Consider the following 18,004-nt stretch of genomic DNA (forward strand, 5'->3'; position numbering starts at 1 on the left):
TAGCGGCATCATGTAAAGCAGGAAAAATATGATTTTCGAGTAGATCCAAATAATATTCTGCATTTAAATTTCGCGTAAGAAATAATGGTCCGATAATATTGTGTCCGAGTATCCATGCCCAAACATTTACTTTCTGTGGATTTTGCGTCCTTGTTTCGACAAACCTGTGTTGGTTTTCTTTGTTCCAATATCGATAATTCTGAACATTGGGTTCATTATTTATGGTAAACGTGTATTCGTCAGTATCAAAACAAAACACCTGCCGCCGTATTTCGTCCCCATCTCGTAGCTCTTGGTGCTTTTCATATTTGAAGGAATAGTATTTATGTCGTTTCAAAATTCGAAACGCTGTAGTGTGATCTATTCCTATTTCATCCTCAAGTTTCCTTGTGCTGATCTTTCCATCGTTCTCTTCCACGCACAATAAAACTAAACCAAATGATTTTTTACAGAATAGGCTGTACTTGTTACAATCACGACCGATCACTACACTCACTACATGGACGGAATATGAACTCACTCACGAATTTGACAACCCGGTGAACACAAAGAACAGCGTCTATACTATGGCTAACGTAGGAGAGGTATGTTTTATTTACTATAAAGATTAGGGATTTAGGTTGATGGGCACCTTTTTATCTCTGAAAATATCACTCATAATTCCCAATGCCACTCATTTTATTGATTGTCAAAGGATCTTCTACAATGTTAATATATTTTAGGTATACCCGTTGGCAATCAGCGCTCTGGGACAAACCGTTGCTGAGATGCTTGACAGAGGAGTCCAATTAACTCTAAAAAAGACTAATACGTTTACTAGGTCTTCTGTTATATGCAGTCACAATCGACTATTGATTGATATAGTAATGGTAAGTAGGTTTCTGTAATATAATAAAACTAGCGTGTACCCGCGACTTCGTTCGCGTCGAATTAATCATTTGTAATGATGATGATAAAGCAAAGCAAGAATTTCCATTAACACACAAACTGGATAAAATTTTCTCACATTTATATCAGCATGAGAAAAAACAATATGGCGATATTATTATATAACTTGGTCATATTTGAGGGGTAGTTTCATCTCGTTGGAATTTGACTTTCGAAAAATCCGTTTGCCAAAAATAAGCTTTTTACTTGAAGTAGTTTAAGCAGGATCGTGATTAATCAATTACCCAAATTTTTGGAACATGTATGATTTTTTAAAAATTTTCAAGATATGTAAAAAAACAAAATAAATTATGCATGTCCAAGCGTTTTCCCGAAAGACTAACCGTTTTTTAATAACAAATATTGTAATATTTGAGGGGCGTTTTCACCCTCTTGGAACTTCGAGAAACCCCTCCATATCGAACCTCTACTCCCCACAGTCAATCCGTTTGCCAAAAATCAGCTTTAAACGTCAAGCAGTTTAAGCAGAATCGTGATTACTCAATGGTCATATTTTATGAAACACCCTGTATAAATTTTTAAAAAATTTAAAAATATGTAGAAAAACAAAATAAAATATACGTGTTTAAGCGTTTTTTCGGAAACTTGACCGTTTTTTAAATAAAAAATATTGTAATATTTGAGGGGTGGTTTCACCCCCTTGGAATTTCGAAAAATCCCTTCTTATCGAACCTCTACACCCTAGAATCAACCTGTATGCCAAAATTTAGCTTCTTACGTTGAGTGGTTTAAGCAGGATCGTGATTAATCAGTGAGTCAGTTACTTAAGGATTTTATATATTAGTATAAAAAATAATATATAAAAAGGATAACCATATCCTCAAAAATTATGTACGTTTTTTTATGTTAAGTTTTATATTCTTTTAATGTAGTTCTATTGCAATCAAATATCGATTATATCAATTGATTTACTACTGACAAAAAGTTTTCTGTAATAAATTAAAATTAAAATCAAAATATAAAATGCGAATCATACTCTCAAACATTATGCACATATATTTTTATTAAGTTTTATTTTTTATTGCTTCTGCAATTCATATGAAATTATAATTTTAATTTAAGAAAATACAGAAACTAGAAATTTCAGATGGAATATTAATATTTTCATATTTCCTTTCGCTATTTCTATTTTATATTACTTCGTATAATGCTGATATTGCCTTGCATTGTAAATTTAAAGAAAATGAATTTTGCTACATTTTGATATTTTCTTTGAACACTAAAAACATTTCTTTTATTTTAATATTTTTTTTGGTATAGTAAAATAAAATAAATGAAACGTTAAGTTGAAAACTCGTCTTATCCCAAAAACTTTGTTTCGAGATAATATGCAAAAACTGTTTTAGGATATGTTTAAAGTCATCGTAGTTTCATAGTTGTCGATTTTCGAAAGAAATCAGAACATGTATATTATTTCGTATATTTTTCATTTTATTGATTTTATGGAAAGCACTGTTCATTAAAATGTTTTATCCTATGTTATAGGGCTTGTTTCTCTCTACAATTTCCAGTCTCACAATGTACCGTTTGTGTCGGGGAAGGGATCAAAGTTTCATAGTTGTCGATTTTTGAAAGAAATCAGTACATGTATATTGTTTCGTATATTTTTCACTTTATTGATTTTATGGAAAGCACTGTTCATTAAAATGTTGTATCCTATGTTATAGGGCTTGTTTCTCTCCACAATTTTCTGTCTCACAATGTACCGTTTGTGTCGGGGAAGGGATCATAGTTTCATAGTTGTCGATTTTTGAAAGAAATCAGTACATGTATATTGTTTCGTATATTTTTCACTTTATTGATTTTATGGAAAGCACTGTTCATTAAAATGTTGTATCCTATGTTATAGGGCTTGTGTTTCTCTCTACAATTTCCTGTCTCACAATGTACCGTTTGTGTCGGGGAAGGGTTCATAGTTTCATAGTTGTCGATTTTCGAAAGAAATCAGTACATGTATATTGTTTCGTATATTTTTCACTTTATTGATTTTATAGAAAGCACTGTTCATTAAAATGTTGTATCCTATGTTATAGGGCTTGTTTCTCTCTACAATTTCCTGTCTCACAATGTACCGTTTGTGTCGGGGAAAGGATCATAGTTTCATAGTTGTCAATTTTCGAAAGAAATGAGTATATGTATATTATTTCGTATATTTTTCATTTTATTGATTTTATGGAAAGTACTGTTCATTAAAATGTTGTATCCTATGTTATAGGGCTTGTTTCTCTCTACAATTTCCTGCCTCACAATGTACCGTTTGTGTCGGGGAAGGGTTCATAATTTCATAGTTGTCGATTTTTGAACAAAATCAGTACATGTATATTGTTTCGTATATTTTTCACTTTATTGATTTTATGGAAAGCACTGTTCATTAAAATGTTGTATCCTATGTTATAGGGCTTGTTTCTCTCTACAATTTCCTGTCTGACAATGTACCGTTTGTGTCGGTGAAGGGATCATAGTTTCATAGTTGTCGATTTTTGAACAAAATCAGTACATGTATATTGTTTCGTATATTTTTCACTTTATTGATTTTATAGAAAGCACTGTTCATTAAAATGTTGTATCCTATGTTATAGGGCTTGTTTCTCTCTACAATTTCCAGTCTCATAATGTACCGTTTGTGTCGGGGAAAGGATCATAGTTTCATAGTTGTCAATTTTCGAAAGAAATCAGTACATGTATATTATTTCGTATATTTTTCATTTTATTGATTTTATGGAAAGTACTGTTCATTAAAATGTTGTATCCTATGTTATAGGGCTTGTTTCTCTCCACAATTTTCTGTCTCACAATGTACCGTTTGTGTCGGGGAAGGGATCATAGTTTCATAGTTGTCGATTTTCGAAAGAAATCAGTACATGTATATGATTTCGTATATTTTTCATTTTATTGATTTTATGGAAAGTACTGTTCATTAAAATGTTGTATCCTATGTTATAGGGCTTGTTTCTCTCCACAATTTTCTGTCTCACAATGTACCGTTTGTGTCGGGGAAGGGATCATAGTTTCATAGTTGTAGATTTTCGAAAGAAATCAGTACATGTATATTGTTTCGTATATTTTTCAATTCATTGATTTTATGGAAAGCACATGTTCATTAAAATGTTGTATCCTATGTTATATGGCTTGTTTCTCTCTACAATTTTCTGTCTCATTGATTTTGTCTTCTGAATTCATTGATTTTCTGATTTATTAGATTTGCTATTTTACAGGATAGATTTTATTGCAGAAACTTAATTTGTAGTGAATTTTATATAGGAATAGGCGACTGTTGCTGGAGTTTTGACTATATTTATGTATATTTTAGGGTTCGCAATTAATATATGTCATTAGGCCATTTTTTTTAAATAGATAAGGAGGGTTTTGCAACTTGACGCCTCATATGATTTCGATAGATAACATTCTAAATAATTATAAAAAAATCGTATCTAGTTTTGAATTAAAATGACAACAAACAGCTATCAATAAAATATACATATTTTTACTGGATATACATGTTATCTATTCGTTATATTATGATCAATGTATTTTATAGTCTCTACACAAAAATGCCAAACATGAAATTGAAATGGCCTCGAAAATACTGGACCTGGCAATATTTGGACATGTTGTCATTAACGAGAGTATTAACCAAATGGTTTTGGATAGACTGGGACCCACAACATCTATAACTATGGCAATGGAATTCTACAAGATGGTGTAAGTTATTTCTATATTCTTCAGTACTACAACTAGTGTTTTCTCCAGGTTCATACTATTAACAAACCTCAAATTAGTGTCACTTAGTAGCACTGTCTCTGATTGCGACTACTAAAAACAACCCTAGAAAATCTCTAAAATACAGGATGTTTAAAAAAACTTGAGACATCTTTCGTGGGGAGATTCCTCAGCAAAATAAAACAATAAATCACCACAATACACCAAAACACTTTTATTTTTACACTGGATGCGCGTATCGCTAACCATGTTAGCATCATCAGCAGATGATTATAAACTAAAGTACAATCTACAATTGGAGCGTTTATATACTCGCTCAGTGGGCACAGAGTGGGCGTGGCAAGATCTAGCCAACCGAGTCAGAACCCACGGAGCGTAACAGTTAGATTTCCGCCACTATAGTAGTAGGAACAAAGAACTTGAAGGAATTGGACCGTTGTCTCTGTTCATACTATCTTTACATTTATTAATTCTGATGCTTTCATATGCGTCTAATTGCCTGTAATTTGAGACTTGTTTAAGTAATTTTAAGTTATTAAGATCTGTACAATATTCTTTATCAACAATATGTTCGGCAACGCAAGATTTGCCAGGTCTACCATATCTTATCTGAGCTAAATGTTCTTTAAATCTAGTTAATATTGATCTTCTAGTTTGCCCAACATATTTCTGATTACAATCTTTACAAGAGATTTCATAAATACCCGACCTTTCCAGTAGAGGTGTTTTATCCTTTGGATTACTTAATAATTGTTGTAATTATTATTAGCACTATACACAAGTTTATAATTGACATTCTTAAAAATTCCTTTTAGACCACGGGATAACTCTCTATCAAACGGTATTGAAAAATATTTTGACGTATCTTTCTCCACTTGAAAAGTCGAATTTTCAGAAATCATTAACCTATACCTAGGTTTTCTAATTATTTTATCAGCTAGTGAAGAAGAATATCCATTACACTCAGCTACATTCCTAATGTAATCTCTTTCTATTTCATATCTTTCGCTGGGAAGTGGAAAACTAAGTAATCTATGAACTAAGAAATTTAAACTAGCCATTTTATGTTCAACACTTTGATATGATTCATTAGGAATATATCTGCGTGTAGTGGTATTTTTCCTATAGATATCAAATTCCAGGCAATTATTATTATTTCTAATAACTAATACATCTAGAAATGGTAATCTGTCGTTGTTCTCAATTTCATGTGTAAATTTAATGGAAGGAAAACGATTATTTAACTTAGAAATAAAATTATCTATGATGTCTGAATGTGTGTCAAAAACAGCAAAAATATCATCCACATACCTGAACCATACTCTTGGAAAATACTCAAACTGATTCTTAGCCTCCACTTCAAACAAAAAAAAAGATTCCTCACATAAAAATAAGATTTATTTTTTATATCAATATAGTCCGATTCTGCTTTGTTTCGTAGATACAGGGTCTTAATATTTTTTCGAATGATTATAATTTTATCATCATATGTACATCATCATATGACGTACATGTGATGAATCTGTGGATACTTTTTTAGTAATAAAATATGTAACATCAAATAGTAACTTCTACCCGCAAAATTTCATTCGAATTAAAAAGCACTTGGAAGAATATTATAATAAAGCTAGAAAAATATAAGACTTTAACCCCCTACGAAAGAGTTTTGGTACTAACTCTTATACTCATTTGAAACAAAGCAAAACCGGACCTATGTTAAAACAAAAAATAAATCTTATTTTTAAATGAGGAATCTCCCCACGAGAGATAGCACATGTTTTTTGAAACATCCTGTATAATCTAACCATTTAATTTCCCCAGGACAATTTTATTTTTAATACCCAAATTATTTTTCATATTAGATCGAAGGCATGGTCTGCAAGTGGTGTGGCAAAAAAAGCCAAAGAACTTTCTTTAGTTTTGGACTACGGTGTAAGAAGTGAGGACGATATTCAGACGATACGAGAAAAATTACGTGCAGGATTTAACTCTCTACAAACGTTAAGTTACTACCACAGTATTGTTTCCGGTGTCTCAGTGTTCTACCAAATAATCTGTATGAATATCCTAATAGGAAAAACAAAAGGTGAATCATATTATTGAAAATTGTGCATAACATTTTCACATACATTCTTTTTAATGTTTTCTTTTGTAACTTGTTGTACTACTGTACTAACGTAAGTTAAAATTAATAATCTTAAGGTTATGAAGTTTTATTATAGTAATCAATAGAATCAATCAAAAATATGGAAGTAAAATAATTGCATGGATGCTTTTATGATATGTTATTTCTTACTGAATAGTCATGTCATAATATTGTTATAATCATATGTCATAATCTTATTTCCACTATGTAACGACGCTTGTTTTTTGCATTTTTATTTTAAAAATTTAATTAATTACTGTTTTATCGATCGTTTTTATATAGCCAAGGATGCAAGTGTGTTAAAAAAATAATTTTAAGTTAGTGCAATATTTATTATATTTCTATTTTTTTTCGTTGGACTTCCTAAATGCCCGTAAAAATGACTAGAATGTGTTTGGTGTGTGGAAGTTCTAATATAAAGGTCCCCGAATTATCTTTTCATAGGCATGTAAAGTATTCAGTTGTTCTTTTATTTTTATTAAACAACATGGATACTTTCTGGTTAGATTTCTTAAGAATACTGATATTCGTACGCGGAGTGACTAAATGTATTTTTTATATAATTTAATTCTTGTGATAGTAAACATTCAATTAATTGCTCAAATATATGTATTTTACAAATTAAATTTTTTAAATTAATGTTCAAATTTGGCGCGTGGACGATAGGGGTCCTCGACAAGATTAGATATAGAGTAGAAGCACCGCGTGTGCAAAAAAAAAGAAGATAAATGGAAGTTGCTGATATGTTTGCGACAGTTTTCATAGTGATTTACTTATCCACGTAAATATATACGATCTAGGGTCATAACTCCGTTGCGATATTATTAACGGGAATTAAGATGTTATAATTTCCTCTACCTTTTACAGGTAACAACCATTAAATACAATAGAGATTCTGAGTAATCATATAAAATGAAAATTGACACTCATCTAACTGTTCTAATAGTTTATTTATATCATTAATGTCACATACAGGGTGAGTTTCCTACGATGTTCTCTATGGGTATCTCGGAAACTACTGGGGTCATAAATATGCGCCTTTCAGATTTTCGAAAAAGTTCATGGCTTACTAGATATTTCGACAAAAAAACAAATTTCGGCTATTTTAAAAATGGTCCCTAATTCCATTATAATCTATTTTAGACAAAAAGTTTTGAGATAAAAGTTGTAGATAATGATATCCCTAATGAGACTGTGTTCTCCGATTGTTTCTAAAGCCTATCATTTTTGACATATGACATAAACATATGTTTTGTTAAATGGAAACCATAGTTGGCCATGACTTCATAAAAAGCGCCATTTTTTAAGCTTTTCAGCGATATAAGCTATAATATGTTTCTCTCACAAAATTACTGAGTTATAGCAAATTCTTATCTTTCTTTACTAATTTCACTTAGACCATGAAAACATCCAATCTTTGTAAATTAAAATAAACAAAAATTGTAAATAAGAGTTTTTCAAATGAAGAAAAGCGTGTAGGATTATTGGTTTAACTTTTCCTGGCCATACAGTTTCCAGGATACGTTGACCGGTGAAAGTTACTTACGTTTTTTAGAGAACGGCTTTCAAGACATGTTAGAAAAGTTAAATTTTGATATTCGCGCATTAATAGAGTGGTTCCAATATGACTTTCATTATGACACACCCTTTGAATAAGAAAACTAAGGAAGGAGCATAATGCTATCCATGTATTCATGCATGGTGGGCGGAAAAAGCGCCATAAAAGCACTCTAGGGTGGGGATCCTTGACAGTTCTGTTTGACGATTCATTTGACACATTTGAATTTGATTTGAAATTTTGTGGATTTGTCAGTCTTTAAGGAGCTTATTTTATGTTATTTATTATTTATTCTACTACTGATAGTTGTATAAAGGTAGTAAATCTAGATGGAAATTGTGGCAGCGCTTAAATTAACAGTGACACTATCGCGATTTATCGAAAAAGACTCTAAAATAGTTGGTTGTGTAGCGTGCGGTAGATCTCGGCAAAAAATTGAGTGAAATAATGGAACAACTTTTCGCTAGTAAGTGACTATATAATATACATACGTGTAGTAAACCGATCATTTATGAAATTCACTTAAATTTACTAAATTATATATTTTTTCTCGCATTTTAGCTTTTATTTATTACTTGTCAAAGATTAGATATCAAAGAATTTAATACGTTAATTTGACTTACTCTAAGCTTCAGTAGCGTATCGGATGTTTGTGGTAATAAATACTTATTATAACTTATCTATTTTATTAGAATTATATATTTTTATAACAATTTTAATAACTACCAACATTTATTCACAACGTAAAATAAAACAACAAATTATTGAGTCTACCCCACGTCTACCCTACATCATAGTTTTACATTTTTTAAATAAAATTAGAACGACACTGATAAACCGGAATTTAAGTCGGCCATATTTGAGGCCCATCGCGGTGTACTTAAGATTTTGATATGCTCCTTCCTTAGTCTTCTTATTCAAAGTGACACACCAAACCCCCCCCCACACAATAAAGAAATGTTAAAAATTATTTATATCATAATTATGTAGACTCAGGGATAGATAGAGGTGGACCAATTGCATGGGTCTCCTCGGTCACTTGACCTATTCATTTTAGATTTTTTTTATGCGGTATGGTTAACAAGGTTTACAAAAGAACTTATGAATTAAGAGGGGCACTCGAAGAGGCGGAACAGGAGAAGTTTAATTAAGTCGACCGGTCGTTCTGTGACAATAGCTAGAAATCCAGTTTTAAAAAGATGCATTTATGTACTCAAAATAATAATTGCAGATTTTTTGAGCATTTTCTAAAATAACTTAAAGTGTGTGTAGTGATATTATTTTTTAAGTTTTAGTTTGTATAATGTAAATTATAAAGAGCCGTTTAATAATATATTTTGTCATTTTATAAGTTATAAATCATAACAAAATTAGAACACCATTGAAAACCGTTCTCTAAAAAACGTAAGTAACTTTCACCGGTCAACGCATCCTCGAAACTGTATGGCCATGAAAAGTTGGAACCAATAATAATCCTACACACTTTCTTCATTTGAAATTTTTATTTATTTTAATTTACAAAGATTGGATATGACAATTTCACATTTCTGAGACTAACGACGATTGAACTTATTTTCATGGCTAACTAAGCGAAATTAGTCAAGAAATATACGACTTGGCTATAACTCAGTAATTTTGTGAGAGAAACATATTATAGCTTATATCGCTGAAAAGCTTAAAAAATGGCGCTTTTTATGAAGTCATGGCCAACTATGGTTTCCATTTAAAAAAACATATGTTTGTGTCATATATCAAAAATGACAGGCTTTAGAAAAAATCGGAGAACACAGTCTCATTAGGGATGTGATTATCTAAAACTTTTATCTGAAAACTTTTTGTCTAAAATTGGTTATAATGGAATTAGGGACCATTTTTAAAATAGCCAAAATTTGGTTTTTTCAAAATATCTAGTAGTGCTGTACGGATCCGAGTTTTTAAACAGATCGGGGATTCTTTAAAAAAATCCGGATCCGGATTTATCCGTATCCGGATTTGAATATGCGATTCGGATCTAGATCCGAGATTCGGATCTGAGATTCGGATCTAAGATTCGGATCTGAGATTCGGATCTTAAAATCGTATCTGAAATCCGAATCTCAAATTCGGATCCCATACCCCGGTTATGGTAATTTCGAGGGTAATTTATAAATTATGCACTGAAAAAAAGGATCTCTCAGTCGAAATGAATATGACTTTGACCCAAAAGATTGGCGCTTTTCAATAGGGCCAAGAACAACGTTTCTTTTGCCCAAAAAAAGCATTAACTATCTTTTCATAAGCTTTAAAAAATTACTTTAGAGAATAGAATAATCTATCTGTCAAAAGCATTTCACTCTTGACCCAAAAATGAATATGCAAAGAAGTTCTTGCTACAAGAACAATAGTCTCTTTGATTCATGCAAAAATTCTTGAATGAAAAGGGACATTTCTTGATTAAAGAGACACTTTTCTTAAACCAATAGCGAATAATATTGACTCAACTAAAATTTATTTTGACCTAAGAGAGTCTATACATCATATACAGGCATATTACGAGGTATATTATTTTCTGATAAATTTAGGTTTTTCCTGGTATTTACTTACTACAGAGTAGTAAGTAAAGTGATATTATTATTATGTTATATTATTTATTCTTGCAGTGCAGTGGCGAAAAACCCATAAGGATTTTTTTTTGATAAAGTGATAATATTTTTCTCGATAGTAGCAATTTTCGAATTTTTCAAGAGAACCAGTTTTCTTGAGTTAAGAGAGTTTTTCTTCAAGCAAAATATTTTCTTTTACGCTAAAATAAATTTTCTTGCCACTATTTTTTTTCAAGAACAATGACGACTTTAGTTCAAGTCTATCTTTTTATCAGTGTGGGCATAAAAAGTAGTTTAATTTGCAGCACAAGATATTTAATTTTCAAACAAAACAAAAAATACAACCGGTAAGTATGCGGATGCGGCATGCGCATGTTATGCATGGAACGACGACTGGCAACAGTGGCAACAGTGAATACGAATACGACGATCTTGGATCCAGATCCTAAATCCGGACTTAAACCCGGATCTTAAATCGGGGTCTTAAATCCGGATCTTAAATCTGAATATTTATACCCGGATCGATCCGGTTCCGGATTGTACACTTTGTGGGGTCCGGATCAGATCCGGATCTGATTGAAAAAGGATCCGGATCTGATGTACAGCACTAATATCTAGTAAGCCATGAACTTTTTCAAAAATCTGAAAGGCGCATATTTATGACCCCACAGAACTGCAATTCTTTCCTCATTTAACCGACTCTCTATCTCCAGTAGTTTCCGAGATGCCCATAGAGAACATCGTAGGAAACTCACCCTGTATAATAAATTTAAAAGAGTACAGTTTCGTCGACATCCCCTGGTACAATATTTTTCTGTCTCAACCACTGAAGGTATTTTTAATATTCCTTTTGGCAAATGGATTCACTTTTAGGTAGAACTAGCGCTTGTCGTGCTTCTTCAGCTTTTATTAATATCCCCTCCATTTTAATAGGAACGTACCTAAACGTGTGCCGCATTCGTGTTAAAGTCTTTTTTTTTGGAAAAAAAAATGAACTCGAGGGACCATAACCGTCAATTTATCAGACCATAACCGTCGATCAACAGGTTATTCAGAGAATAGGTACATTAAAGAAATGCTAACTTCATGTTAAAAAATGGAAACAGACGCCACCTTGTGTAGCCTGGCAGTACTAGCTAAATTGAGGGGAATTGGAGGGGCGGGGCTTAAAAGAGGGGAAATTTAAAAAAAAATATTTTTATAAGTATCACTGACTTACTGTTTAAAGTTAATAAACATATTTTTTATTACTTTAATATAATTTAAAGTACTAAAAAATATGTCTATTAACTTTACACAGCAAATCAATGATATTATTAAAGACTTATTATTTTCAGAGAAAATTCATAGTAAATATATTACACATTTAGTAAACAATATCATTTATTTTTTAGAGCTGCGATTTATATTACAATAATATTTAAATATATATATTTTTTTAACAATGAAAAAGAATATCCCGGAACCTGAAAAAGAAAGATGATCAATTAATGACTTAAATTAGTTCAAAATACATTTTGCAAATAACTAGTGAATTGGAAAGATAAACATACTATTAAAAAGACATTTTAGTAGTATGTTATCATCTATTTCCTGATAATACATAAGTATATAATAGGTAAATAACATGCATAAAGCACTATGATACAACTACGTAGTAGTTGTATGATAATAGCACAATAATATCACAAAAATATGTGCTAATTTAAATTCCTTTAATGATCTAATGAAACACTATCTAGCCTCAATGCATGCCATTCCAAAGGCAAAAAAAACTGTTATACCATATAAATATAAGCTGAATAAAACATAAACCAAGCCAACGTGCATAAACAACCAAAAAATACATCAAAAAATATTTTTATCAGTTCATACTCATGGATATATTATGTATTTTATATATCGCACATTCCATTCAAAAGTTTACTAACTCAAAATAGAGAATATAGAGAACATTGTCAAGAGAAGTAAAAGAAAATTTAAGTTAAAGCAATATGCTCCTTTTTGCATATTAATGGCCAAATAATATAATGTTGATTTAATAAAATTTTACTGGCATCGTTCTGAGGTATAAATCAGATTAAAAAGGACATTGTTTTTGTAATAATTGTATGTTTTGTAAAGATTTTTTGAAGACAATACAGTTTTGAACGGGCTGTGCGATATAAACAAGGATCTTACTATTATTTGAGGTTAGAAAGTATTTAAATAATATAAAACATAATCGAAATCATTTTTCATCATAAATTATAGAGGTACTTACGTGTTTTGATATTATTATCAGGAAATAATACGTTTAGCTAATCAGGTACGCTGCCAGGCAAATTCTATCGGCGGGTCTTTGCAAAAGTTGAAATCTAAAAATACAAAAATACGTTTACATCTTAGTTGTATTTACGAATAAAGTATTTGTGTGTAATTTCTGACTTACCAGTTAACTGAATAATCGCATTAAATATATCCAAATGGTAATTTAATATTGTAAAAAAGCAAAATTGTTTTAAATCACTTGCCAGGACAGCCGGCCAGCTTCTTTGTTGGCAAAATGGCCGCGGTATCATGATTTAAGCAATGTGAGTGACAAAGAAAGTCAATGCCCGGCAGATGTTGCTTTCTTTGTCGTTGGTCCTGGCACGTTTAAATCTGACTGTTGCCTGTTTTCCCATACAAGTGACACCCCCGTGAGGTCATCTAATACAATGGTAACCTGGCAACAAACACAGTTCCTAGTTTTTTAACAGCGAGAGTTAATGGAAATATACCGGAAAATTAATAAATGCAACGTTTGTGTCGTTTTAAAATGGGACGAAATATACTAAATTCAGTAAGAAATTAAATTATCTATGTACAGGGTGGACAACTTTGTTTGTTTCTATAGGGTATCCAGGAAACCGTGAGAAATATTCAAATTTTTATACTGCAGTCTCGGGTTCTTTTTTTGAAAAAAATTACAATGGCGCAAACGGATCGTGGCTATCTTGATCGGTTTCGAAGCTACAGGGGGATTCTCAAATTTTGTACTTTTTGAAGATGTTCGATAGTTTGTTTATTTCAGCTACCACGGAAAAATGAATTATACATTCTAAAGGCACTTTTCTGTGTAGAATGCAGTGGCGTAGTCAGACTTTATTCGAAAAAAATATTTTTTGAGATATTAACTATAACAAAGTAAACGGTTGTCATGGTGATCGGAACATACCTTTGATGGATGTGGGACATTTCATTTCAACAGATTGATGTATTTTAAATAATAAAAAAATGAGTAAATTTGAAAATTTTGAGAAATATAATATGTTAGAATGTTATATTGAGTCTAACAAACATAAGCAAATGGCAGCTGATTTATATTAGTTGCTCGCGCTCTGGGTTTGGTTACCCCGCCATTTTTAAAAGGTTAGAAGACAGTTTAATCAATTTTGGATCTTTTCAAAAACCGCGTCCCAAAAAATTATCAGAAAGAAGATGGAGTAAATCAATATTCAGTTTTCATCATACTCATTCTTTTATTATTTAAAATACACACACTTCAATCTGTTGAAATGAAATGTCCCGCATCCATCAAAGGTATGTTCCGATCACCACGACAACCGTTTACTTTGTTCCTCGGCGCGGCCTACTATCCACTAAGTGGACATTTTAAGAAAAATTTGAAATATTGAGGTTAATAGTGAAAATAAATATAGAGTGTTATATATTTTCGAGAAGCCCATGCCAAGCTGAATAAGAAAATTTAAAAATATACAGGGGATTCAATTTAAAAAAACATAAGTATAGTTGATATCTCAAAAAATATTTTTTTCGAAAAAAGTCTGACTACGCCACTGCATTCTACACAGAAAAGTGCCTTTAGAATATATAATTCATTTTTCCGTGGTTGCTGAAATAAACAAACTATCGAACATCTTCAAAAAGTACAAAATTTGAGAATCCTCCTGTAGCTTCGAAACCGATCAAGATAGCCACGATTATAATTTTTTCAAAAAAGAACCCTGAGACTGCAGTATCAAAATTTGAATATTTCTCACGGTTTCCTAGATACCCTATAGAAACAACCAAAATGGTCCACCATGTACTACAGGAATTATAAAGTGTTATTAACTTCGTTGATACATAAATAACTATAATATTTTAGCATACTAGTATTTAATATTAAAATGCAGTAGATATTTTGTAATTACTACTATTAATTTGCTTTTATCTATTCAGAGTTGCATCAGGATCATCATGTAGATTTTGCTAACATACTCATGTCGTGTGACGATGTCGTTTCTGCTGAGGTACCTGTATACCTGGAAAAAATTGCTAGAGTCGTTAGAAATGCAGGGTAATAATATTAATACGCTATAATATTTCCAAAAAGATCTTTACATATGTACTAAATTTTTTTTTAATATAGAAAGGTATTAAATATTATTTTTTCAGATTAGCTGAAGAGTTTAGTGAAGTTTCAGCTGAATCTGGTGTCGATTGGCTTAGAATAAAATGTCCAGAATCTTATATACTATTTGAGGAGTTTTTGGAAAAGCATGGTCACAGAGCAGTAGGAGAGGTAAGTAAAAATAGTGATATAAATACTATACAGAGTTGTCCACCACATACGACACGGAGTATTGTAACTAAACGATGAGATTTTTACAAATTGTAAGTTTTGGGTTCGATGAAGGACTATTAGAGGTACAATTTAAAAATAATTTTACAAGTTGTATTTTTTTAAATGGAACACCCTGTATATTATTACATTTTTAGTTTCTACGATTAAAATAAAGGTAAATTTGATTAAGATTTATTATACTTAAACCTTACCGTTTTTGAAATATTTTCAATGTTGTGAAATTGCAGTAAAAATTTTAAGGCTTCATTTCTCCAAGGGTATCAAAGTTTTTAATACTAAATATTTACTGAAGTTTATTTATTGATCAGTTATTTTGTTGCAATAATAAAAATAATACTACCTTATACAGAGTGCCTAAAAATTAATTTTAAATAATTATTAGCTTCAAACGGCAATAACTTGTTTAATTTAAACGGAACACCTTGTATATTTTACGAGAATCAGATGCACAATTTAATTGTCTATCAAATTATATTATACCATTTTTTACCTATCTCTTTAAGTTTCCATAGAAAATGCATTTTCTTGTAATTTAGAACTTATTTATCAATATACCCATGGAATATTGACATTTTAGATTATTTTTAAAGATGTACCAAATTTTTAAAGAGTACAGATACTAAAATTGTCGATATAATTTGTTTATTTTATTAAAAAATAAAAAAAAAATGTTTAAATATTTGTTAAAGGGGACCAATTAATATGATTCCAGTATTCAAACTACATTAACTGACTGTTTGCGTTGATTAATAATAATTGCTCCAAATACTAAAAAACTAAATTTTGTATGGGTATTAGACAGTGTGATAAAAAGAAACACCTTAAAAATGATATTTCATTTTTTAATAAATACTTATTTATAACAACAGAGACTTTAATTTTGATAATTATTATATTATTATTTTCTGACTCAAATCCACATTTATTTAGAATAATTTATTAACGAACACAATTAAGTATGTAATTAATTAGTATATGGGCGGAAATAATGGTGTTATATTTAATTAATGGTATACTCTTTTATAAAGATTTAAATAGTTTTCTTTTTGCATACAAATGGGCTAGTAATATTATCGTTTTGCTAAAACGATAATATTACTAGCCTGTACATTTTGTACATTTGTTGCTTTAAAAACAGTCTAAAACGTCAACATTCCATGGGTATATTGATAAATAGGGTCTAAATTATAAGAAAATGCATTTTCTACGAAAACTTGAAGGGATAGGTAAAAGATGGTATAATACAATTTGGTAGACAATTAAATTGTGCATCTGATTCTCCTAAAATATATAGGGCGTCCCATTTAAATTAAAGAAGTTATTGGCGTTTAAAACTAGAAATTATTTAAAATAAATTTTAGATACTCTGTATAAGGTAGTATTATTTTTATTATTGCAACTCAATAACTGATCAATAAATAAACTTCAGTAAATATTTAGTATTAAAAACTTTGATACCCATGGAGAAATGAAGCCTTAAAATTTTTACTGCAATTTCCCAAAATTGAAAATATTTCAAAAACGGTAAGGTTTAAGTATAATAAACCTTAATCAAATTTACCTTTATTTTAATCGTAGAAACTAAAAATGAAATAATATACAGGGTGTTCCATTTAAAAAAATACAACTTTGATATTTTTTACTTATTTGGGACACTCTGTATCTTGTCAAATTATTTTTAAATTGTACCTCTAATAGTCCTTCATCGAACCCAAAACTTAAAATTTGTAAAAATATAATCGTTTAGCTACAATACTCCGTGTCGTATGTGGTGAACAACCCTGTATAGAGGAGTATTTTATGTGTAATATAATAATTCTGTGTATCTATTATACAATAAAAACTCAAAAACAACTTTAAACATTTTAAGCTTTTTTTAAGTTTAGAGAATTTTCGACTTATTACTTAATTATAAAATCGAGATACTCCTTCCTACGTGCGCTTTCTGAAATATACAGGGTGGTCCGAACTGTATTCCGGAAACTTTGGCAGCATATTCTGCAGATAAAAATAAGTAAAAGAGTTCGTATAAATGTATGTCCTAAAATGCTTAGTTTCGGAGATACAGGGTGTAGAAATTTCATTTCTATTTCGATTTTTTCCAAATAATTTCTGAATTAACGCCAATATTTGGATGAAAATTGGAGTCTGGGGTTTTTTTGTTATGAGAAATTTGATTTTGATGTCAATATGACTCCTATTTGTAGGGGTCGTTTTGGCTTACGTAGAAAATCATGGAATTCTATATTTTTTCACTCAGTAGTTTTACAGTTGAGGGTTGGAACCTTTGGTGTTACACAGCAAAATAAAAACACTAAATCACCACAATACACCAAAACACTTTTACTTTTACACTGGACGCGCGTTTCGCTAACCATGTTATATATTCCTAATGAATCACATCATAGTGTTGAACATAAAATTTCTTAGTTCATAAA

The 18,004-nt window shown here is 30.5% G+C and overlaps 1 protein-coding gene across 1 annotated transcript in view; it reads left to right on the forward strand.

Moving 5' to 3' along the window:
- The window catches only part of LOC115876212, a 105,861-nt gene that overhangs the window by 62,405 nt on the left and 25,452 nt on the right, over window positions 1-18,004 (forward strand). The window contains exons 23-28 of the mRNA XM_030891911.1: window positions 411-584; window positions 723-869; window positions 4,487-4,650; window positions 6,531-6,754; window positions 15,161-15,278; window positions 15,377-15,503. Of these exons, the coding sequence (XP_030747771.1) occupies window positions 411-584; window positions 723-869; window positions 4,487-4,650; window positions 6,531-6,754; window positions 15,161-15,278; window positions 15,377-15,503 (954 nt within the window). The remainder of the gene's footprint in view (window positions 1-410; window positions 585-722; window positions 870-4,486; window positions 4,651-6,530; window positions 6,755-15,160; window positions 15,279-15,376; window positions 15,504-18,004) is intronic.

This window comes from Sitophilus oryzae, unplaced genomic scaffold, assembly GCF_002938485.1.
Source record: "Sitophilus oryzae breed Bouriz unplaced genomic scaffold, Soryzae_2.0 scaffold_1420_pilon_pilon, whole genome shotgun sequence".
Taxonomy (NCBI): Eukaryota; Metazoa; Arthropoda; class Insecta; order Coleoptera; family Curculionidae; genus Sitophilus; species Sitophilus oryzae.